The 25235-nt window shown below is 41.7% G+C and overlaps 1 protein-coding gene across 2 annotated transcripts; it reads left to right on the top strand.

Annotated features, from left to right (window-relative positions):
- Positions 1 to 695: 695 nt before the first annotated feature.
- On the top strand, positions 696 to 24497 carry col1a1b (collagen, type I, alpha 1b). 2 transcript variants are annotated; one of them, XM_021321074.2, is made up of 51 exons: positions 696 to 927; positions 2722 to 2916; positions 3353 to 3372; positions 3516 to 3551; positions 4355 to 4447; positions 4814 to 4879; positions 4982 to 5026; positions 5340 to 5393; positions 5594 to 5647; positions 5764 to 5817; positions 6009 to 6062; positions 6150 to 6203; positions 6287 to 6331; positions 6430 to 6483; positions 6577 to 6621; positions 6829 to 6882; positions 7693 to 7791; positions 7927 to 7971; positions 8047 to 8145; positions 8247 to 8300; positions 8395 to 8502; positions 10157 to 10210; positions 10291 to 10389; positions 10487 to 10540; positions 11341 to 11439; positions 11546 to 11599; positions 11865 to 11918; positions 12049 to 12102; positions 12205 to 12258; positions 12373 to 12417; positions 12507 to 12605; positions 14503 to 14610; positions 14887 to 14994; positions 16592 to 16645; positions 16799 to 16852; positions 16957 to 17064; positions 17246 to 17299; positions 18323 to 18376; positions 18469 to 18630; positions 18715 to 18822; positions 18950 to 19057; positions 19131 to 19184; positions 19300 to 19407; positions 19500 to 19553; positions 19640 to 19747; positions 20176 to 20229; positions 20389 to 20496; positions 20723 to 21002; positions 21779 to 21969; positions 22054 to 22296; positions 23194 to 24497. In XM_021321074.2, the coding sequence occupies exons 1-51, from the start codon at positions 846 to 848 to the stop codon at positions 23338 to 23340; spliced, it is 4341 nt and encodes a 1446-aa protein (XP_021176749.2). In that variant the 5' UTR covers positions 696 to 845; the 3' UTR covers positions 23341 to 24497. The 2 variants fall into 2 exon arrangements, with proteins under 2 accessions (XP_021176749.2, XP_035997987.1); XM_036142094.1 differs by lacking the exons at positions 18323 to 18376; positions 18469 to 18630; positions 18715 to 18822; ... (3 more) ...; positions 19500 to 19553; positions 19640 to 19747.
- The last annotated feature ends 738 nt before the right edge of the window (positions 24498 to 25235 follow it).

Raw genomic sequence — 25235 nt, 5'->3', positions numbered from 1 at the left:
CTTGCATTGATTTGTGTAATTGTGTCCACATATTTCCCAATGGCATGCTAATGATCTTATTAGATAGAGTCTAGTTCTGATGTGCCACCCCAAGATTGTCAGTGGCCCCCATCTGGCTACCTCTTTTAAAGCTAGCTAGTGTCTTCTGTGCCTTGGATGGTTGGAAAACGTTCAAATAAAAATAGAGTTAAGCTAGTTAAACTAAAAACACGGTGAGAAATCCTCACTGCTAATTCTATAAAACATCCACTCGAATACCATCAGATCATCTCCTTCTTTGTGCGTAAATTGCGCACTCTCCACCTCAGATCAAAAACGCCTCCAAACGCAATTTTGCGCATCAGTTTCTTAAAAGTATAGGAATTATCGTCCAGGGGGATCAGGAGTTATTAAAGCAGAAAGCCATATCTATCCAAACCAGTTGAAGACTCCTTAATTTAGCAGCCAAAGTAGCCCTAACACGGTAAGTGTCTCTCAAGAAAATCCACACACAGTAGATGATAAAGGACGTCTGCAGCATCTTAGAGCCGGCGTGTAAATGATGCCTCGGCCACGTTTGAGCTGGGAGGAGAACTGCTTTTGTTATAGGGCCCATTCCCATCTGATGAAGGAGGGATCCTGCGCCCCGACTCGCAGCAAGTTACGCGGTGCGCGCACAGCACCTCCCCAAAAGCTCAGGCATATAAAAGCCAAGATAAGTCATTTGTTTAGGCAGTAGGGAGTTTCTGCTGGGGTCGGGATTGGAGTTACGCACAGACCGGACCCTGCCCTGCATGAGTGGTGTCTGAGGAGGAAAAAAGAGGATCTCCCCTGCCACAAAGAATCTACATGTCTAATATTTAGACATGTTCAGCTTTGTGGATATTCGGTTAGCGCTCTTGCTCAGCGCAACAGTGCTTTTGGCGAGAGGTCAAGGCGAGGATGATAGTAAGTATCACTTTCAAACATTGGTTTCATCTTTGTGGCCATCTCAGGATGTGGATAGTCCACAGAGGATGCGCAGATTGATGGAACTGTTCGGATATTTGACCCCCACCTGGCAGAGCTTGAGAAATTTGTTTTTTTCCCTCTGTTTTTTTCATGGGCTCCTCTGGAGATCTGGAAACGAATAGGAGTTTATAGACTGGACATTTTTTCCATACTGTTTTTTTCCCCCCTCTCACTGGCGTGCAGACACATGTCCTACTGGAGTGCAAACCTGAGGGGAGCAGCTGTTTTATTTCTGCGCAGTGGCAGACCATGGGTTCAGACAGAGTTGAAACTCATGCAAAAGCAAATAAATCTAATAAAAAAAAAGGTATTCGAATTAAACAACACTTGGTCTGGATTTGGTGGGGATTTATTTCGGCCCAGGAAACTTTCGCCTCAAGACAAAAGCTTCCGACTAAAACGCATCAATAATGAGCACATGAATACAGAAGGGTGGCTTTAAAACATTTAGAAAGTTGCTTCGAATCAAGGGAAGAAAAGACAACGGAAAACTCTAAAGTCTGACGTCGACAATGGAATAGGTTCGTCTAGACGTCAATTAATCACCACTCTGAATGGGGCGCGGGAGGCCTTCTTTTGCGAAGCAATGGTGACACCATGTGGCGATGGCTGGAACTGCACATCCACCCTTTAAACCACGCCTGAGGCCCAGCCTACAAAATGATCGATCTGAAACGTGGACCCACTGTAACTGGTTTTCAAGAAAATAACAGCCTGATGAGCCTTCATTTTTGGAATATTTTATTCTATCTGACATATAGACACATATATATACAGTAAGACAACCATAACCCCTAATATAATCCTGTAGCTAAATATCACGTAACTGAACTCCAGGTTTTAGATGCTAAACAGGGATGGAGCTATATGGTGGATTTAAGGGGCCACCAACCCACTTCTAAAACCAAAAAGTATAGCACTCCAGTGTTTTTAATGTCATATTACTATTAGTTACATTAATTCTACTTGTTTGAGCTTTCGTAATTATGGTTTGTTTGTTTTTTTACTTCGTCTTTCATTTCGTTCCCCAAAAAACCATCCTGAGCTGAAGCTGCTGGTAGCTGATGCTTTCTTAAGCAAAACAGCCACACCAAACCAAGAAGCATTAGTCATTTAAGATGTTTTTAATCAAAAAAGTACTTAACTTTACTTATGTGTTTACAAAGCATGCATGTTTCACTTATATGAGGTTTATTTAAATCAACTCTTTAAGCTTTGAAAGTCACTAGAAATGCTATAGATTTGTTAAGCACATGGCAATATGTAATTATGTGGTTTAAACTACAATTTGTAATATTTAAAAAATGGACTTTGGTTTTCATTTTTTGTTAAAAGCTACATAAACAACCGGAGTGAAACAGGCTTTTGGAAAGCCTTAAGAACTAGTGGCAAAAAACTTTACCAATAGGGCCCAAGGCCCTTTGAATCGAACAAAAAGAAGGAATCTTGGCCGTGATGAAAATCTATTCACTCTCCTACTGGTGTCTGCTAACACATTTTCACCCTTATTTATTAATAAATAAGAGTTTTATGAATATTGTTCTATTTCTTGCAAATATTAGAATTTCATACAAGGACACTGAAATAGGTTTACCAACATGTTAGTTCTAAGCTAGATGTGTTCATTTTTTTTGCATTAATAAGCATCTGATTGATATTTACATGTGTGAACATCAGTTTTGAATCAGCTGTGAATTCCTCACGTTTTTTTTTTTTGTTTGTTTTTTTCAGAGCAATACGGCAGCTGCACATCTGATGGACAGTTGTACAATGACAAGGATGTATGGAAACCAGAACCCTGTCAGATTTGCGTGTGCGATGTGGGGACCGTCCTGTGCGACGAGGTGATCTGCGAGGACACGACCGAATGTGAAGACCCCATTATTCCAGACGGAGAGTGCTGCCCTATCTGCCCAGAAGACAACGGTACTGCCCAATCGTTTTGTGGTTTCATTCAAGCTTTGCATGGCCTCCTACATTTCCCCATGTCGCCATCTCTGGCTTTGTGTTCTCAAATGGACCTGCTGACTGCCTGCTTGTGGATTTGACATAGAAAAAGAATCACTTTGGATCACGTTTTGCTGAGCATTTTTTTTAAATATATTTTCTTTCAAATAATGGATTAAACCCTCTTTCTGGTGGAGAGTTCATAATTTCACAGGAATGACTTTCATCCCTTCTCCCGTTTTTATTATTTAAGTTACTTTAATGTGGTCACGACATCTTGGATTTTCCACTTTAATGCCTAAGTGTGCTATCCATGCTTGGTCCTGCACCCTAAAACTTTAGCTAGTCTTGAAATGTTTTAGATTTCCTTATGTGAGCTATTTTGTTAACCCTTCTATTTCATTTGATTTTTCAGGTCCTTACCCAACACCTGAGGTATTTTACCTTTTTTATATAATTTTAATTATGCTGAAAAACAATTCCAAATTTATCAGCTCTTATATCTATGTTCTAATAACAATTTTGATCTGTTATTAAGATCACAGCATAGCTTAACTTGGGTTTATATGTACTCTTAGATTCCGAAGGGACCCACCGGCCCCAATGGAGATCCGGTAGGTTTCTATTTGCTTTGTCTTTCAACATAACAACACCTATTATGAAGAAAGTAGATATAACAGTGGAAATGTCTGAGTCACAGCTTTCTGTGCAAATTTATATGCGTATTAAACAATCATAATGGTATTTTCAAAACAAGAGTGTCTCCCTTAGCCTCTTTTAAAGGAAATATATCGGTTTAATGCAGCTTGTAGTATTTCAGCAAAGCTCATGAGAACCGCTCTGCATGTTGTCGGTTCTGTTGTATTTAATGTTGTTCATGAATCGGTTTGAGTTTGTATGAAAGACAAAGATGAAAAGATATATGCTGTACAGATTGGGAAGGAAAGGCATCAGAAAGCTGGTGTGACACAACTCTAATTGGTAAATAACTCAAAAGGTCAAAGTTCATGAGGCTTTAGAATCAGAATCAGAATCAAGTTTAATCGCCAAGTAGGTTTGCAATTACAAGGAATTTGACTTGGTATTGATGGTGCAGACAAAAAATAAGAATGCAGTCAAATAAGAAGTAAAAAGGATATATACACATTAATCTCTTTAAGTGAGATTAATAAAAGATCCAGCAAAGATTATTTGTAACAAGGAGTTAATGGCATTTTATGAGAATAAGTGAAAGCAAAAATATGCTTTTATTCCAGACATATTTCTGATTCTGATCTTTGTAAAGTTAGTAAAGGTGACATCCGAGGTGGATTTACAGTAGAGTGACGTTTTTTTGGACTACTGAAAGTAACGTTTAAAAACCATTTGCATAGATAGGTGTGTAATATGTCTGGATTGCTGTTTTCTTCCCGCCCAGGGTCCTTCTGGTCCCCCTGGCCCTGACGGAATCCCCGGAACGCCTGGCGTTCCCGGCCCACCCGGCCCACCCGGCCCCCCTGGCTTCGGTGGAGTAAGTATCAAAGTTTCATCAGGGAAAACATCCTTAAATATTTGACTTAAATCAGCAACCCACACCAGAATTCAAACGTACCCCTTTGGCACGAACTGATGAAGGAAGAGCAGATGTGTGAGTTTGGACTGAGCCGACCAAAAGCTCCATCAGCCATTTTTTCAGCGTTACTAAATGTCTCTTTGGTGTTGTCCCCCTAAATGACATCATGCAGCATCATTGATAAAACCATTGCTCTCATCTAGATTTCTGTTTCTTGTAAGGATTATGAGACATTTCCTTATTTCAGGTATTTACGTGGATGTGTTTTGTGCTGAAAAACAACAACAACAACAACTGACTAATCTTCATCTTCTGCCCTTACAGAAGTTCTCTCCTCAAATGAGCTACTTCGACTCCTCAAAATCCTCCACACCCATTATTGGCCCACCTGTACGAATGCTTTGCTCCTACACAAAGTGAACCATCTTTACAGCATTTATACAAAAACTGACCATAAACCGATGTCTGATGTTCTTAACTCTTCGTCAACAGGGTCCCCCTGGTCCCCGTGGTGCTCCTGGACCTCCTGGCCATGTGGTGCGTATTCTTATCAAAAAGATACATAATCCCCCCCACAGAGGGGTGCCTCCAGGAGGTTTTCAAAAGGGCACCCAAGTCGGGGGCTGCTGGTATCTGTTGGGTGGGACACCAAAAACAAAGCAGCAGCTTTACTCCATCCTGGCTGTTGTCATACTTTACTTTGCATGCATAAATAAATCAATCCGTACCACCACCACCGCCCCCTCCTGGATGCACCACTGCCTCCTCTCCATCCTCACCTCCCATATGTATCAAGAAAGATGCTGTGGATTTTGAATTTATGTTTTTTTTACCCTTTGATTCATTTTAGGGTCCCTCAGGTAACCAGGGACCCCCAGGAGAGCCCGGTGAGCCCGGCGCTGCGGTGAGTACACGTCACAACTGGTTTGATAAACCCCGCGTCACTCCTTAAACCTGTCATGAGTTGATAACGTGCAGATCACGAGATTAAAACACCATGAATGAGCGTGATTGCTTCTAGTAGCCAGTCATTCCCTCGTTCCATCTTCTTCACCTGTGTCAGTGGAATGTTTGATAAATCTTTTTATCTGTTGGCGTTTTTAGGGTCCAATGGGACCCCGTGGTCCTGCAGGCCCCCCTGGAAAGAACGGAGATGATGTGAGAGATTTACTTTTTTTGTTTTTTTTACCTGTGTTTTCCGCTAACATTTCTTCTTCTTACATGTTCTGGCACTTTCTTTTTAAGTAGTGTTTTTTTCTTCATGTCTTCTAAAGGGTGAGTCTGGCAAACCTGGACGCCCCGGTGAGCGTGGACCCGCTGGCCCTCAGGTGAGCCCAATCAGCCAATCCAACCAAAATTTTAGCCTGTGTTTATATTTGCAAATATGTCTTCATTTAGTTGCTATTTAACTTAGTTCTTACTCATTTCAATGCCGATTACATTTCTTCTCCGTTTGCACGGGCCGTCTGCCGGTTTGGGTAACTCCCACGATGACAGTTTCCTTCTTGTTGTCCCGCAGGGTGCTCGTGGATTCCCTGGAACTCCCGGACTCCCCGGCATCAAAGGACACAGAGTGAGTCTCGGAGAGGATCGCAGTCTTCTGCGACAGGGATCACAAGCAGGGAATGGATCTAATGATGGTTCCTGATGTTGTCTGCAGGGTTTCCCAGGTCTGGATGGAGCCAAGGGAGACAGCGGACCTGCTGGCCCTAAGGTAAAACTCCCAGAAAGCAGTTCTCCCAGTCTGGATCACTTTGTTTCAGTCCAGCCATTTTAAAGCTGACCTCTGTTTTGCAGGGAGAGCCTGGTACCCCTGGAGAAAATGGCATCCCAGGCGCCATGGTACGTTTTCTGTTGCATCACTCCAAATAACCAATTTAGTGATAGGGTGCAACCTCTAAAGGAGATGAAATTCATCTGTTTTTTTCTTTGTCTTGCAGGGTGCTCGTGGTCTTCCTGGTGAGAGAGGCCGCCCTGGACCTTCTGGCCCCTCTGTAAGTTTTTTCCTCTTCCTAAACAAAAAAACACCTGCGTCAATGCTGAAGCGTACCATACATACGTGACACTCAGTTTGCTCTCCCATGCAGGGTGCTCGGGGTAACGATGGCAACACCGGTCCTGCTGGTCCTCCCGTAGGTTTTCAATACTTAAAACGTTCGAAATAAAGGAAAAAAAAAATCGAAAATATACTTTTTGAATGGTACAGTTCACTGTTGGTCTCTTAAATGAGATAATTTGCTGTCACCTCACTGCATTAAAAGGGAAAACCAAAACAAATGTCACTGTCGCCTTTTCCGAGCGTGCTTCTCTAATAACGTCCTTGTAATCCTAATATTAAGGGACCTACCGGACCTGCTGGACCCCCTGGATTCCCTGGCGGCGCTGGTGCTAAGGTATGTCTTAAAAGTCTAATATTTATTTATTTATTATTATTTATTTTATTCAATTTAAAACAGGAAAAAAAATTGGATGATTTTTGTTTAGGTTGCACCAACTGATTAAGTCTAGATATTTAAATGTGGGTAAATGCAACACGTTTTCCACTGAATAAAGGAAATTACGCAGTCGGATACCGGTTAGCCTTGGTTATAATATCATAACGTGTAGCTAACTCTGTGTCAGGGAATTTATAGAGTTTGCGCGAAAAACAAGATGAATGCCTTTTAAAGAAAGGATATGATGGATTAATTAAACATTCTGGTTGATTGTCAGCCATCAGGGGGTTCACTACTTCTACCAGCCACCGGATGGCATCATTAGACCTTAAGTGACGCTTGTTAGTCGCTTTCCAAATCCATTCGTGAAGCATTTACGGCCCTTAGCCTTTTACCAGTTATATCCCACCTTCTTGTGTCAAAAAGGAATAGAAACTGCAATAAGTTGCTGGTCTTAGATGGCGTGACAAATACAATTGTGCTTTTAATCTTTGAAAGCCTGTATTTAAGTGCAGGGTGTATTTATTTTATTCTTAAATCAATGGTCTTTAAATCGATTATTTGTGAGGAATAGCACGAAACCTGTTTAACAGGGTTGATTACAACCTTCTTAGCTTTATTTATTGTAGTATGCACAGCTTTGTCCTTAACGAGGCCAGAAAGTCTTTTTTTTTTTTTTTTTTTTTAAACATGTTTTGTTAGTTTCACACAACACTTACTTTACTTTGAAGGTGCAGGTTTCTTTATTGCTGCTGCTTCCTTTGACAGGGTGAGACTGGCCCTGCAGGAGGTCGTGGACCTGAGGGAGCCCAGGGAGCCCGTGGTGAGCCTGGTAACCCAGGACCTTCCGGACCTGCTGGACCTGCTGTAAGTGCACATAAGCTCAAATCCATCTAATAACCTTTTGATTTTTTCCAGGCATGGAAAAGTATTCTCTTTTTTTTTTTTTCAAAAAGAAGATACAGACTTTCAAGCACTTCTATTCTGTGAATTTTCCTACAGGGCACTCCTGGATCTGATGGTCAGCCTGGTGCTAAAGGTGCCAATGTAAGTATAGCATAATCAGGTTCATTCCTTTTTTTGAAAAGGAACAGTTTTACACCCTGACTTGTCTTCACACAGGGTGCTCCTGGTATTGCTGGCGCTCCTGGTTTCCCCGGCACCCGTGGTCCTGCTGGAGCTCAGGGAGGCGCTGGTGCTCCTGGTCCCAAGGGTAACAATGTGAGTAGACGGCTTACGATGTGCTTTAATGTCTCTCAACAATGTCACCAAAATCTGAAAAGATCTGACAGAATAAATGAAACATGTTTATATGCCAACAGGGTGATCCCGGTCCCCCAGGTCCTAAGGGAGAGCCCGGTGCCAAGGGTGAGCCTGTAAGTTGGAAACCACATTAATGGAAAATGAGATCCTCTTGCAGCCTGTTGTGTTTTGAGTGAATAAGATGGTTGTATTTCCTTTTTTTTCCAGGGCCCCGCTGGAGTTCAGGGACTCCCTGGCCCCTCTGGTGAGGAAGGAAAGAGAGGACCTCGTGGAGAGCCTGGTGGTGCTGGACCCCGTGGACCCCCTGGAGAACGTGTATGTCTTTTTTTTTTTTCCCGTTTTTCACTTTTTAAAATGTCATTATTTTTACATTTTAACAAATCTAATGGACAAAAAATAGGGAAAATAAAACATGCTATCAAGTCTTTTGACTGATCCTAGAAGAAGAAGAAGAAGAATGCAAAACAATAATCTGGCACTGGGGATTAGAATATATAATTAGTTGTTGGGGTTCCAATGTATGAACGTTTGTTTTTCAACTGTTCTTTTCCGGTAAACAACACAAACACACACAAAACATAAAACAGCTAGCTTACCACTTCAATAAAAGAGCAACAGAAACAACACTGTGGCATCAGACCACAGAATATAAGTAAATAGTTTTTACATTTGTGTTATTTTTCTCCTTTTTAAATAGAAAAACTGCAACCTTGAAACAATTTGAGTAAATATATCCCAAAAGGTGAAAATCCCAGACAGACAAATCATTTCCTTATTGTCTGGTTATATTTCATCAAATTGCAATAACTGCCAACACACACAAAGACAACAAGTATTAAACCTACAAACGATCTGACTGGACACAACCAAACAACAAAAATATTTTATTCGCTGTGTGAATGAAGCTAAAACCGATATGGAAATGAAGTATCATGGTTAACGTGCAAATTCACAGTTTGGTAAAATGCGTTTTAAACATGCAAAACTCTTGCGATATAATGAATGATTTTTGGAGTAGGAGCAGAGCCAGTGGCACGACTGTTTTGATTTAATCAGCTAGGCGCTTCATTATTGGAAGACCAGAGCACTGTGTTTTCCTTCAGACTTTAATGGCTTTAAAGGGTTAACAGAAGTTCATGCTTGAAATAAACAGAACATTCTGCAGATAGCCCAGAAAAGCTAATAAGCTGCTAACCAGTGAAACAGGCTGGAGAGTGCAAGCAACCTGCTGAGTTTTATGTTTTTCCTGCTTAACCACCGGCTGGACAGCGGTGCAGTTGGTAGCGCTGTTGCCTTGCATCAAGAAGCTCCTGGGTTTGAACTCTAGCTTCCTCCCACTGTCCAAAAACGTGACTGTTAGCTGAATTGAGCTCTTCAAATAGCCCTTAGGTGTGAGCATGTGTTGCCTTGTGATGGACTGGCTACCTGTCCAGGGTGTACTCTGGCTTTTACCCAGTGACCCCCAGAGCTAGGCCCCATGACCCTGCACGGATCAGCTGGTATGGCTAACAGATGGATGCTTTGACCACAAGTCAGCTAGCAGCAGCTAGGGTCAAAGGACAACTCGTGTTGTTTCCTTTTTACCTCACTGTGAAAAGCATCTTTAAAAACCTTATATCGCTTTTATGGAGTTGGTGTTCTTCTTGGTTGAAGTATCCCTGCTGTAGTTTCCCACCCTTCTGCCCACTTCTGATGCTCAGCCCTTAGACAATACCTCTGAGGGACAATCAAAACACTCACAGTTACTAATAGATCAGTAGGCATGTATGGTTTTAAGGGTAATCTCATGTCAAAAGGGTAATACCAACTAGAATCCTTAAAGCCGGGAATTGCTTTATCTCTAGGGCTACATTGGGAATACACACATTTCAGCACATTCCAAACAGCTAAGGGATAGTAAACCTTCTGAGAGCGTGAGCCAATCGGCTGCTGTCCAGTAGCGGGTCTAATTGGGGTTTCTGTGTTTCAGGGTGCCCCTGGTGCTCGTGGTTTCCCTGGTTCTGATGGTGGTGCAGGTGGAAAGGTGAGTTTGTGAACCACGTGGAATTTTAAAATAAACCCTGGGGGATATTAGTTCTGACCACTTTTAACCTGTTCCAACAGGGCGCCCCAGGTGAGCGTGGTGCCCCCGGACCAATGGGAGCTCAGGGGGCCAGCGGTGAGAGTGGAACCCCTGGCGCTCCTGGTGCTCCCGGATCAAAGGTGAGTTCTGGTATAAATTACAGCAGCTGGGTCATTTCTGTTACATGCAAAGAGACTGAAAAAACATTTCCAATTTCACTTTGTTTCTCCTCTTTAGGGTATGACTGGTAGCCCCGGAAGCCCCGGCCCTGACGGCAAAGTCGGACCTGCTGTAAGTGCTTATGGTTTTTAAGCATTTGAATGGATTTCTAGTCAAAGTTCCTGTTTTTTTTTTCTGCTGTTGCATCAGTATTTTGGAGCACAATGAAATAAGAGCCTGTTTCTTTAGACCACAGTCCAAAAACCGGAAGAACAAAGCATTTGTTTCTTAGAATATACTATTGCAGCAACATAAACGGCATTAATAAGCTTAAAGCCGATAAACCAGCCTCACTGTCATGTTCTGTCAAACGCAGGAGACAGGTTCTCATTCAAGGTTTCATGATCCATTTAGGGATCATGGATTAGCTTTCTCAGTTTCTGAATGAGCAAAATAAGATCCTTCATCAAAAAGGACTTTAACATGTATCATTAGGCATCCAGACAAAACATTTTAAGAATAGAAACTTAGCAAAATCATGTGATTTGTTTATTATTATTTTGGAGGGCAAGACAATATTGTTTTGACTAGAACTATAGAGCTACACAGACTTTTTGCATTGCTGGTTCAAAGTAGTTCTAGTAGGCAAGTCTGAGTTGTGTGTATGTGTACCACAGCATCTTTATTACTATAAGGATGAAGAGATAGGAGAACAAATAATCTAATGAAAATGTATTAGGAAGACTTAACAAGTCTTAGGTCTTTATGTGACCTAATTGAGACCCAGATGACTCTCTCTACCATTATCAAAACATACTGCATTGTCTTTTTGGCAGTTTTTAATCAAAGTTTAAAAGAAAAAAAAATCAGCCAAAATGTAGTTTTTCTTTTACATTTTCTTTTAACTCTTGTCTGTAATCAATGGCCACTAGGGTGCCCCTGGACAAGATGGCCGCCCCGGACCCCCTGGCCCCACAGGATCCAGAGGACAGCCCGGAGTCATGGGATTCCCCGGACTCAAGGGAGCCGCTGTGAGTGGATCCTCATCGTTCAGAGTCTTTCAGAGCATCAGTAGGGTCCTGGGGTTAAACGCCGCTCTGGCAATGATGTAAACGTGAACTCTCTTTCTGTGAACAGGGTGAGTCTGGTAAAGCTGGAGAGAGAGGCCCTGCTGGAGCTACTGGCCCTGTTGTAAGTACTCTCCTTATCTTTTTAAATTTGCTCCTGAAGTGATGATGAATTAGATTGTTAGAACAAATAAAATGGCTAGAACTGCACTTCTTGAAATTGATACTTCACTGGAGAAATAAGACTAGGCTGAACTGCAGTTTGCTGGAGTGAATTGAACCTGTCTATTTTGGAAAAGTGCTTTTAGATTGGGGTTCCTTTGACATAGTACTATATAAACACATTGAAATGAACTGAAGTTGAAATGTTGTGAACTTCTTGCGTTCAGGGTGCTCCTGGCAAAGACGGTGATGTTGGTGCTCCTGGACCTTCTGGCCCAGCTGTAAGCATTATACCTTCATTATTGATATATAAAAGAGACAATTTGCATATTCCCCCCCCCCCCCATTTTAACAAGAAATTTAAATGAATCCCATTTATCATGTGGTAAATGTTCTAATGTCTGATGACAGGGACCTGCTGGAGAGAAGGGAGAACAAGGACCATCTGGCGCTCCAGGATTCCAAGTGAGTTTTTGAAGCATCTCCTCCTCCAGAGTCTGTTTGCTTAAAGATACTGTATGATTCACACCCATTTTTTTATTTTTTTATTTTTTTTTTGTTGCATAGGGTCTTCCTGGACCCCAAGGAGCAACTGGTGAAAGTGGCAAGCCTGGTGAGCAGGTATGATTTGCACCAGTCATGGTTCCTGGTATTAACTTCAAGCTACACATCAAAGACAAACCGCATCAGCCAGACTCTATAATAACCGCTCTCTCTGATGTTTCATTTGTTCAGGGCGTTCCCGGTGAGGCTGGACCACCTGGCCCATCTGGACCCAGAGTAAGCCCCTCCTGCCCCGTCAGAGATATTGTTTTTCTGTTCACATTAAACAGACAAAAAGGCTGATGTTTACCGTCTTTCTCCTCCAGGGCGACAGAGGCTTCCCTGGTGAACGCGGTGGTCCCGGACCTGCAGGTCCAACTGGACCTCGTGGTTCCCCTGGTGCTGCTGGTAATGATGGACCAAGGGTAGGTTTACGAGAAGAAGAAAAAAAAAAAGAAATAGGTGGATGTTAAGTTCCAAAGGTCGGACTATGTAGCTGGAGAAGTCTTGAACCCTATGAAACACAAGTTGAAGCCAGTGAACAAAAAAATACCTGCAAATATCAAAGAAGATGAAATGATAACAATATTGTTCCCATGCATGGAAATCAAAAATATTTCAACATTTCAACAACCCAACTCTGGGTTTTTAAGTAAATCAATACATTTTGAGTGAGACCACTAATGCTCGTTAGCAGGAACACCTCCTGATAATTATTGGGACGGTCCACCAAATCCAAAAACCACAAGAACCAATTAAAGCCAGTCTAAGCTTAAAACTGCAAAATTTAAATTGATCAAACGATCAGTCTTTTCTTTGCTGGTACTGATGTAGAATGTAGAATGTGTTTTTTTTTAAGGACTGATTCTTGATTTCTAAGAATTATACACACAAAAGACATCAAAATGTGTTGTAGGTTCTTGGTACAGCTATTAGTTTTGAATCCAACAGGGAATGAGGGAATTACAATAATGTTCCAATTCATGCACTAAAGCATATGTATCTAACTTTTATCTGATTGTTATTAAACTCAGAGCAAAGTGCATTAAAGTACATTCAGGCGGTTGATGCATTCTCAGCCTGGAAATGATAAGTATTTTTGGTTTTGATGCATTTATTTACCACAGCAAATAATCAGACTTCTGTCCCATTTTCTGGTGCTTTTTTATAGAAAGAGTTTGGTTGAAAAGGGAAAAAGATCTCCCCTTTAAGCCATTTATCAGATACCGAACTGCATTCTTAGGGAAACACACACATTCTCTAAATGTGTTGATATTGTGTTGTGGCCCTTCCATGACGTTCAGGGCTACACGTCTGATTTTGCAGTTTGCAGCTGTAAAGCACGGTTCTATCATTCAGCCATAACTGCTCAATGATCTACTGCCGATGGATTGTGTTTCCACAGTCAGACAGACCAAACATCAATCAAACCATAGGGTCATTATTTCCCCCCTGGTCTGACAGTGTTTCAAACTATTTTTTCTTATCTACTTATTATTGTGTGCCTTTGACAAATATTCCTCTAGGTTGCTATTTGCTCAATCAGGTGTCATAGTCGCTCATATCTCAAAAACTCAACGCCAATCCATGGAAATTGGAAAACTAAACAATTACATTTTTACAGTGTGTGAAATTTGACAGTTTCTACAAGGCTACACCATATATTTGCCCAGCATCAATATAAGTGATGGTGGTGGTTTCCTTCCGTTAAAAGGGAGTTGTTCCTTTCTACTATCACCACCTGCTTATACAGGACGACAGATTACTGCAAAGTCAATGACTCAATGCACTCGCAGCAGAATTTATATGCACTGCTTTATAACTAGTATCAAAATAAGACGTTAGTAATTATTTTTGTATTGGTCTGTTTGATTGGATCGACTGAAATCAATAGGATTACTGGAAAGGAACTGTCTATATGCTGTAGTGTGCTTAGCATTATGTGTTGTTAATGAAGGCTACGTGAAAGCACTAAATTAAAGTGAAGGAAAATGAAACCATAATTAATGATGATAAGGGTCCTAAATATTAAGAATTTAAAAAATGCTTTGACAGTAAACAGAAATAAAACCCATTTCTTCAAAGTTGTTTCCTCTAAATCGATGTTATCATAGCGAACTGTAAAAAGTAAGTGCGCCCATGTGGTGCTGGTCCTGTAAAGCCACCAACAGATGGTTATTACAACTCTTGAAGCAGTGCAGGAGCAAATGACCCAATCGCAAACCATATGATTACTTTGGTTCCAAAATCCAGACCTGTCTCATCTGGTTCATATATGGGAATGACTAAAGTGTGTTTTTTTGTCTTGTGTCCTCTGCGTAGGGAGAGCCTGGTGCTGCTGGCACCCCCGGAAGTGCAGGACCCACTGGTATGCAGGGAATGCCTGGAGAGCGAGGATCTTCCGGTCTCCCCGGAGCCAAGGGAGAGAGAGTGGGTATCACAGCCAAACAACTTGCATAGACGTCTTCCATTGTGTGACAGTATCTTAGTCATGGTTTAAAACATGCAACTTGTTTTATTTCCCTTTCACTATCAGCTTAGTATAAACTCAGTGCATTGTAGCTGTGTACCTAAAGATTTGTCAAATTTAAAAACTAAACCAGTATGTTATAAATAAAAAACCCCCAAAAAAACCCATAATTGTTTGTTTTGCATCCTACAAACTCCAAACTATTAGCAGGTTTATTAACACCCTTCTCTTTTTAGGGAGACGCTGGTCCTAAGGGTGCTGACGGCGCCTCTGGCAAAGATGGCATGCGCGGTCCAACTGGTGCTATTGGAGCTCCTGGACCTCCTGGTTCTCAGGGTGAGAAGGTAAGATCAAGGTAGAATGGGATAGAAGATGGGTTTCAGCTTCTTGAGAGGTTTATAGGGTGTCTTCATTCTGATATTGATGATATTGAAGTTTTTTCATTGTAACAAGTACAATGAAAAGTAAGATGCAAGCAGATATGAAAACTATAAAATAAATAAGAGAATAAACAGGATTTACACAAGCACAAGGCAAACAGACACATAGCAGCAAAACTATTTATGAAAAAGAGAGCAAGTACTAAACTATGAGAGTTTCCCATTGGGAGAGAATATTACACATTAAGAGTGTAAACTACACATTACCAGACATTGTACTCATTTCAGACTGGCAAAAGACATGGCAATTTTATTTTCATGGCCATAAAACTTAACCCCCCATAATCCAACAAAAGAAAGAAAGTTTTAAAACAAAACCTAATTTAAGTTTCTTTCTAAAAATAAAGCCTTTTGATCTTGGTTTAAAATAGCAAACTCTGACCAATGATGATGCACTAACCATCATTACTGAGCAGAATTTTCTATTTGCACTTGAACGATTTTTATTTAAGGCAGTTTATTGCTATTTTTTCTGCATTTAATGCCAACCTAAATTGCACTAATCTGAACAGAACATCAATAGCAGACTGGAAAAATGTAAGGGTTTGAAATACTGATGGGAAGGAACAACAGATAATTGCCTCATCTGCAAAATCGCATGTTCTGTAAAATTTTATTCTGTATTTTTTTTTAAATATGACAATGATTATTTATTTAGAGAATGAGGAGCATGGGTCCCAGTATGGGGCCCTGAGGAACTCCTTTAGAAGAAAAGGGCCCATATGAACATTTTCCATTTGAGCTGAAAAATAATTTGAGAAATTTACAGCACTGCCAGACAAATTGATACTGCCAGTCTCCCCAAAAAGTGTTATCTGACACACATGCTTCACATAATGTTTCATATACTGTATATGCTGTTTGATGAATGTATTCTAAATACTTTTTATAAGTCATTTAATATGAAGATTTAAAAAAAGATCATCATTTACAGTTACATTCTTATTAGTCTGTCTAGGCTAGGGACTCAACAACCTTCACAAACCAAAGAGGAATATTTGGTTTTGGTTCTGCTAAACATCAAAAGCATAACCTTAAAGAACTGTTGGCTAATTGATTTTTTTGAATAAGTCTAAAAATGTCTTGGTTTATTGATTGAATTAAGGAATCACAATTTCATTTCTATTATTTGCTTTAGAAAAGAAAAATACATTTTTACACAAAATAGTAAATATATATTTTTGGATCCCGTATTTATGGAAAATCCATAAAAAACAACAATATTTAATTAACGACAAAAAAATGGAGCAAACAAAAAGCATTGTTGTGATTCTAATGTGAGAATTTGCAATAAAATACATTGAAATTGCTCATGTTAGCCCTATTGATTACATTCTATATTACAAATAATAGATAAAGCACTCTTCTTTGTCATTTATTGGTGATTTGTAATCCACTGCAGATGGTTTAAAGAGCCACTCATGGCTCTAGAGCCACAGGCTGCAGACCCCTGGTCTATCTTGTCTGCTGACTTCTACCTCTTTTTGTCCTCTGGTTTCAGGGCGAGGCCGGTCCCACTGGAGTCGTTGGACCCTCTGGTCCTCGTGGTGCCCCCGTAAGTACATTTTCTTAAGCCAAAATCTTAAGATTCCCGCAGCAGTTCAGATGCGGTGACCCTGACTAATTCCAAAAGATTTGAAACCTCAGCGCGTGTTGAGGCACGCAGAATGTCCCCGATCGAACTGATCTCACAAATGACTCCCAACAGGGTGATCGTGGAGAGTCCGGACCTCCAGGACCTGCTGGATTCGCTGGACGTCCTGTAAGTAAAAATGCACTCTGCCCAAACAGGCTGAATTCCCATTTGTGTTAAAAACATAGGAAATGCATCAATGTTGCTACTCCCCCCCCTTTCTCCCACTTCAGGGTGCTGATGGTCAGCCTGGTCCCAAGGGAGAGAGCGGTGACACCGGACCCAAGGGAGATGCTGGTTCCGCTGGACCTCCTGGACCCGTCGGATCTGCTGGTCCTCAGGTTGGTCCCTCCACATTCAACATAAATATGTGAAGAGTAATTGTGGTGAACCTAGCATAGAAAACAGAGATTCTTTTTTCAATTTGATGTACTCTTATGTCTAATAATCTATGTATTGATGCTGGACAGTGTTCATAATGAGGTTTTCATTGAGCTTCTCTTTGATGCGTTTGTTCATCAGGGACCTGCTGGTGCTACTGGACCCAAAGGTGCTCGTGGTGGTGCTGGACCTCCTGTGAGTATTCTGTCACATTCAGGAGAAACAAAGCATAACAGACTAATTTACAGAAAGATTGCATGCTTTTTCTATTATTTTTGCTGTTTGTTTTTTACCCTCTGTAACATCTTTTTCAAACAAATACAAAAAGCTTTAAAAAACTTTCAATGTTTAAATTCAAATGCATTTTGGATTGCTGGGTGTTTAGTTAAGATAAGGTCAATTTGCAAATATAATACACCATTTTGGCAAATGGCAAGTTTTCACTTGAAGTCAATGAATATGTTGTTTCTATGCAGTCTTGTAAAGTGTAAAAACCCATGACCTGTAGGTAAACGAAACACGGAGAAAGATTCACCATCTTTTTTTTTATTATTACACCTGTTGTTTTTTGTAAACAAAAAAGCAGCAAAAAAAATGGCATCCAGTTTTGTTTTTTTTTGTTTGGTTTTTTGCTGAACCAACCCAGAGGAAGAACTGATCTAATCTGCTCCAAACAAAACAAAACACCGTACTGTCTCTTTAATGCACAGACCAGTTTGAAGCAAGTTTGTAGTTTCATGGTCTTTGAGTCATCCAGAGGATATTGTGTTCAAGTCCAGATGTTCAAGATTTCATTAAACTATTGGAAAATCTCAAACTTTCAGTCCCGCAAAGATTAGGATATAAAAGTACCTTTTTTTGGGGGGGAACCCTTTGAATGAATAGAAGTGTTTGATAATTGGACTCTTAATACAATGACTAAAAAACATCTGCCATTGTACCAGAATGCTTGCCTCCTATTTTACTATTCTGAAGGTTCCTTAAAGGATTTGTCCTGGACTGTCAACTGCAATCATATTTAGGAAGTTATTAATCTTAAAATATATCACAAAAGTGAATTTATTTTAGTTTTTTTCTCTGGACAGAATTACCTTTCAAGCAGCTAATCATATGTTTGTTGTAGAAAAGATCCTCTGCAGGATCTTAATCTACACATTTTACATTAGGTTAACTGTCCAATTAAATGTAACATTTTATCACATTCTTGTGTCTTCGCAGGGTGCTACCGGTTTCCCTGGACCTGCCGGCAGAGTCGGACCCCCTGGCCCTGCTGTGAGCTTTAGGATCGTCACATAAATCATCTTCTACAAGACAGCGTAATGGGAGCTAATGGGGTTTTTTTCTGCCTTGTGGGGTGTTTCTAGGGAGCTGCTGGACCCCCCGGACCTGTTGGACCCATGGGAAAAGATGGACCCAGGGGAGCTCGAGGTGAGACTGGCCCTGCTGGTCGCCCTGGTGAGTCTGGTGCTATGGGACCTCCAGGTCTCAGTGGAGAGAAGGGATCCCCCGGCTCTGATGGCGCCCCTGTAAGTGGCCGATAGAGCCCGAGCTTTATTGCTCCTCTCTTGATTGCGATGTAAGCCCACTGAGTGTTACGTCTCTCTGCGTAGGGTGCCCCCGGTCTCCCCGGACCCCAGGGTGTTATTGGACAGCGAGGTACCGTTGGCGCGCCCGGTCTGAAAGGATCATCAGGTCCAATGGGCCCCCAGGGACCAGCTGTGAGTATATTCTGAATCCGTCCTTTTGTGGCTTGAAGACTACGCACAACTCAGACGCGAGTTGTGTCTGAAACCTTCTCTAAGAGTTCACCTGAAAGACAAAAACGGATCTCCTGCGTTTCCTCAGGGTGAGCCAGGAAAGCAGGGACCTCCCGGCCTTGTCGGTGAGCGTGGACCCCCTGGACCTGCCGGACCCCCCGGACTGTCTGGTGCCACTGGAGAGGCTGGTCGTGAGGTATGAAGTCACGGTGGTTAGATATTTCCTTCAAATGGCTGTCCCTTACCAATTTTTGCTGCGATCTATGCAGGGATCTCCTGGTCACGATGGCGCTCCTGGTCGTGATGGATCTCCTGGACCCAAGGTAAACATTTACTCTGGGATCACTTTTAGTCTACCCAAAACTATTTTTGAATCTGGAGGATTCTCCTTGTAGATGTACATCTTAGCTGCCTCGCTAACAGACATGCCCTTTATAGGGAGACCGTGGTGAGAGTGGTATGGCCGGACCCCCTGGACCTCCTGGTGCTCCTGGAGCCCCCGGCGGTGTTGGGCCCTCTGGTAAAACTGGCGAACGTGGAGAGAGTGTAAGTCCCCAAGGCTGCTGGCTCATTTAAATAAAAACTGTTTATTTATTCAGTTTATTTTTTGGTACTAAAAACCTCTTTCCTTCCTCCAGGGTCCTGCTGGTCCCGCTGGTCCTTCTGGCATTGCTGGACCCCGTGGTCCTGCTGTAAGTTCATCGTTCTGAAGCACACGATTCACAGCGATCCACTTATAGTCTGAGAGAAATGTTCTGACACCGTTGGGATTTCTCAGGGTCCCGCTGGTGCCAAGGGAGACAGAGGAGAGGCCGGTGAGGCTGGAGAGAGAGGCCACAAGGGACACAGAGGACTCAGCGGTCAGCCTGGTCTGCCTGGACCTCCTGTGAGTGGCTCCTAGCACTTTTACGCTCATGGAAAATGTGAAAGCTTTCACCTTTAACTAAAAAAATCATAGTCAATGCATTGGAACATTATTTAAAAACTTTCAAGTAACTCAATGTACTCAGTGAAACACATCATATAGATTCATTACACGCAGCCTGATGTATTAAAGCCTTTACTTTTGTTAATTACGATTACTTTCCGTTTTACAGTTACTGAAAACACAACATTTAAGATTAGAGTATTACATTGGAGCAATAAAAAAGCTTTCAAATTCAGAAATGTAGGTTTAATGAAAAAAATGTTTAATGTCTTTTAAAAGGTTGTTATTTTCCCAACGTGTTTATATTCCTGACAAAGGAGCCTATTAGGAACGCATGTTCTGACTTTGTGAATCTGACGTTTTTTTTCCCCTTCACCCGCTGCCAGGGAACTCATGGAGACAGAGGACCCGCTGGTTCCTCCGGACCTGCTGGACCCAGAGTAAGTCCAGCTGTCCCAATGCCGGTGTTTGGAGATGCGGGGGAAATCTGTTATGCCCTTTAAAAGATGAAATACGTCAAGATAAAGCCTCAATTTTTTTTTTTTTACCAAATCTGCGAGGGGAAAAAGAAAGTAAAGCGATAATTATTTTCCTTTCAGGGACCTTCTGGAAGCAACGGTTCCCCTGGTAAGGATGGCATGAATGGTATGCCTGGACCCATCGGACCCCCTGGACCTCGTGGTCGCAATGGAGAGATGGGACCATCTGTAAGTTTCTCCACTAATAGAGATAGTTATGATAAATTGGTATTGAGTCCTTAAGTAGAAGGAAGCTGGACTTCTTCTCTTACATTTTTATGACGTATCAGCTCTCATCCAAAAGGCTTCCCTTTTGGGAGGTTAAGATGTCTGTGTGACTTTAAAAAAAAAATAAAAAACTTAGGACCCCTTGCGGTCAGTCTGCAGATTTTACAGCTGTCTTATGTCAAAACAGGGTCCTCCTGGACCCCCAGGACCCCCCGGACCTCCCGGACCCCCTGGCAGTGCCATGGAGTTCATCGCACCACCCCACCAGGAGAAGGCCCCCGATCCTATGCGTGGTGGCTACCGTGCCGACGACCCCAACATGATGCGCGACCGCGACATGGAGGTTGACACCACCCTGAAGACCCTGACCCAGAAGGTGGAGAAGATCCGCAGCCCTGACGGCTCTCAGAAGAGCCCTGCTCGCATGTGCCGTGACCTGAGGATGTGCCACCCTGAATGGAAGAGCGGTGAGTGTGGATCAGAGTCCTTTGGACATTTCTTTTTCTTTCTTTGACTTTTTTTGTTTTACTTTTTTTCCACACTGAGATTTCCCTGATTTTGTGAAACGCTGTTAATGCCCATGTACAAAGGATTCCTGTAAATTTAAAGCAGTTGCGTTTTTTTGGGGGGTTTTTGGATCAAGGTTTTCTATTTGAAAGAAAACTACCAACTGTGAACAAGAAAAATCCTCCCTAGAGTCCATTTTACTGGGCTCAAACTCCTTAGTTATGCTCTGTCAAAATGAATACGACATTAATGAATGAATCTGGAAGTTGGTGGAAAGTCATAGCAGTAGGAACTACGACTAAGTAAATGCCCTCCTAGTGCTTACCAGGGCCGGATTATCCATAAGGGCCAGTTGGCCAGTGCCCAGGGGCACCAACCATGGGGGGGCACCACATGACACATGCTTTAAAAATATATTTTTCATACATTTTTATATTATTTACTTGAAATTGTTGAAAGACCATGCATTATTCCTTTTATGAACACTGATGTCACAAAAATAATAAATGATAAATAAATCAGGGGGAGGGGGGGGGGGGGCTTTGAGGTATAGTGCCCAGGTGCACCACATTGTCTTAATACGGGCCTGGTGCTTACTTTGCAGAAAACACAGAACACAGTTCTGAAACACAAATAGGTTTTTCTTCTGTTGTAATACTACTCTAGCCCTAGAAAGCTTTTTTATGCCTCTGACAGACAAATCCGTAAACACTTCTTTTACTGTCCTCTCTTACAGGCACATACTGGGTTGACCCCAATCAGGGCTCTCCTCTGGATGCCATTCAGGTCCACTGCAACATGGAGACTGGAGAGACCTGCGTCAGCCCCGTCGACTCCACCATCCCCATGAAGAACTGGTACCTCAGCAAGAACATCAGAGAGAAGAAGCACGTCTGGTTCAGCGAGTCCATGACCGGTGGATTCCAGGTGAGATTTCCTGCCGCAACAGTGCTCTGATTAGTTTGCGTCCGTATGATCAGAAAGTGACTTTCCCTTCTACCTGTCACACAGTTCCAGTATGGCAGCAACGGAGCTGATCCCGAGGACGTCAACATCCAGATCTCCTTCATGCGCCTGATGTCCAACCAGGCCTCACAGAACATGACGTATCACTGCAAGAACAGCATCGCCTACATGGACTCTGCCACAGGCAACCTGAAGAAGGCCCTGCTTCTCCAGGGGTCCAACGACGTCGAGATCAGAGCTGAGGGCAACAGCCGCTTCACATACAGCGTCAGCGAGGATGGCTGCACGGTAAGTTCCTGCTCTCCTCGTATTAGGCAGATACAACCAGTCCAAATTTAGTGGCCCATAACCAACCTCTTCAAGAGCTAGATCAAAGACGTATCATATAATAACTTCAAAAGATTTTTTTTCCTGGTTTGTTTTGTTGTGCAGTAAATATTTACATCATTTACAGCAGTGTGAGAGAAACGTAGCTTGAAATAAGGGTTTTACTGTTTTAAAACAAACCCAAAACAATTTAGTCTTTTTTGAGTTTTTCCAAATCCAGCACGGCCCATAAGAAAGCTCTGTTGTGTCTTCCTGCTATCTGGTGAAGTCTTGCTCTCTCTCGCTCTCAAGCAGCTCAAAATAAACTGGACATATTTCTCAGCATATTGTAGAAAATACGGGTTCTTATTGAGTGTTTCCTATGTCCCAGTGCTTCCCCTAGCCTCATTTTAATGTTCTTCCTGGACTCCGTACTGATAAACGACATGGATTCTTTCTCTCTCAGCAACAATTTCCACACGGAAAGTGTGAGAAATATCTATCAGAACGCACCCCCCGACAAAGCTCAGTGATTTCAGTCCTTTTCTGTTTTGTTTTTCCATTTAAACCTTAACGCATAACTCTAGTCCTGACCCTTTCCTTTACTCTAAATACTATTAAAAATATATATTTTTTATATTATCCTAGTGTACAGTATAGCATAGTATAGTGTATCCTAAATGGAGATAGAGTAATTTATGTGCAAGTAAAGTTTTTAATACTTTAGGTAATTAGAGGGTCTACTAATGGTGTTAAGAGACAGATCAAGCTAAAAATTCACCATTTTGGGTTGATAGACGGTTTCTCAGTGCACCTCAATTTATTTGTGCAGCTATTAAATTTCTGATGACTGTTTGTTTTTTCTGTTTCTCCCTAAAGTCACACACTGGCACATGGGGCAAGACGGTCATCGACTACAAGACATCGAAAACATCCCGACTGCCCATCATTGACATTGCTCCTATGGACGTTGGTGCACCTGATCAGGAATTTGGCGTCGAAGTTGGCCCCGTTTGCTTCTTGTAAAAAACACAAAAAAAAAACCCAAAAAAATGAAAGAAACATGGACATGACATTGTTGTTTTTTTCTAGCAGTCATCTCTAAAACCTCTTTTTTTTCCTATGCAATCAAAACTCATTCGGCCGCCACTGGTCCACAATGCTTTAAAACCACTCCACTGAAGACGGTGTCTGTGTTATTTTCTTCCAATCATGAGACGCTTTTTTTTTTTTGGGACTGCTACTCCATCTGAAAACCAACCACAAGGACACTTTGAATAAAACCTTTTGATTCCACTGGCAACAAGAAAATAATGTACGTATCTGTAAATTTCCCCACAGGAAATGATTAAAAATAAGAAAAAAAAAAAGAAATCAGGTGACTATTTGCCTATTTCCAACCACTGCAGAAGGACTTTGAAAACAACAAATGATATGTACCATTTTTCTGGTGTTAAATAAATTGTAAAAAGTGTGAAGTGTCTTGTTGATCTAAATACATAAAAAAAAAAAACACCTGAACTTTGGACCAACAAAAAGAACAAGACAATTAAGCTCACCTTCATTGCAATATATAGATGGCTACCTCAGAGTCACCCCCATTTTTTTCTTTGAAAAAGCTTGTAGGGGGGCATTAAACCATTTAAAGGTGCTATTACAAATCCAATGAGGTCCAGTTATCGGTATTTGATGATCAAACTCTCACTCTCATACTGTAATTGTTGCCACTAATGCCTGCAGAACTCTGGTGCTACTAAATTCACTCATTGTCTTGTTTTCTATGCAGTGCAATTTTTTTTTCGTTCTCTTCAAGTGTTGGTTTGATAACAGGTGCGATTGCTGCAGATGTGACGCATGCATTCGGGTCTTTGTAGATACAAGCGAGTGACTTCCCTGCCCACAAAGTTCATTGTCTGCCCCCTCCTGTGGAAAACTCCTTCAATACATTTGAAAAGAAAACCCTGCCCTACAAAAGCACAGCCCACATTTTCCCACTTGTTTATGTTTCACTGATGTCTTTGTTTTTTGTTTTTTTGCAGCGAGAGTTTCTTAAAAGTGGAAATTGAAGCAGACCGACTTTCATGGTTTCAAGGAGAGATTCTGTACTTATTTTGTACATGTATAATAAATCAAGATGTTTTTAATTATTTTGGGTGCTGAAATAAAGCATGTGAAGTGGTCTACTCGGTGGCAGAGTTTTCACTGTTGTCAAAACGTAGATTCACGGACCCAGAGGTCGTGTCTTACGCTCAATGTTTCACGATTTGAGAGAGCAGGGCCTTTGACGAAAAGCTCCCATCGTCTGACGTGTTTTGTGTTGCACTGAATGAAATTCTGTGAGGCAGCAGTGAAAACAAGGCCAGAGTCTGATTGACGAATAGCTTCGTTTTAACAGCTCTGATGAACAGCTCTGCAGGGGATGTACCTGCGTCTGTCGCATCCAAGGAAATCCCAGGTGATCCTGCATTAGGAGCTCATTAGTTCATTCGTCAACCGAGCACCAAAGATGTCAGAGAAGAGGAAATTTTTTTTTCTAGTTTTGAAATAAGTGACAAGACTGCCACCTTGTGGACATTGCACCTTAGAACCCCAACAATAGAATAAGCAGAATAAGTCACTTTTTTATAATCAAATGAAATAATGGTAAAAAATGGTAAAATGGTAAATGGTAAAAAAACAGCACTTAGCTTTATCAGCCAGACTTATTAGGAAGGACCGAAGCCGTTTCAATGCATAGATTTTGGCTTTTGAGGGTTTTGAACCTATGCATATACAGGGGTTGGACAATGAAACTGAAACACCTGGTTTTAGACCACAATAATTTATTAGTATGGTATAGGGCCTCCTTTTGCGGCCAATACAGCGTCAATTCGTCTTGAGAATGACATATACAAGTCCTGCACAGTGGTCAGAGGGATTTT

Source organism: Fundulus heteroclitus, chromosome 10 (assembly GCF_011125445.2).
Source record: "Fundulus heteroclitus isolate FHET01 chromosome 10, MU-UCD_Fhet_4.1, whole genome shotgun sequence".
In the NCBI taxonomy this organism is placed as follows: domain Eukaryota; kingdom Metazoa; phylum Chordata; class Actinopteri; order Cyprinodontiformes; family Fundulidae; genus Fundulus; species Fundulus heteroclitus.
Note: the sequence above shows the minus strand (reverse complement) of the source record. Positions and strands in the feature narration are given on the sequence as shown.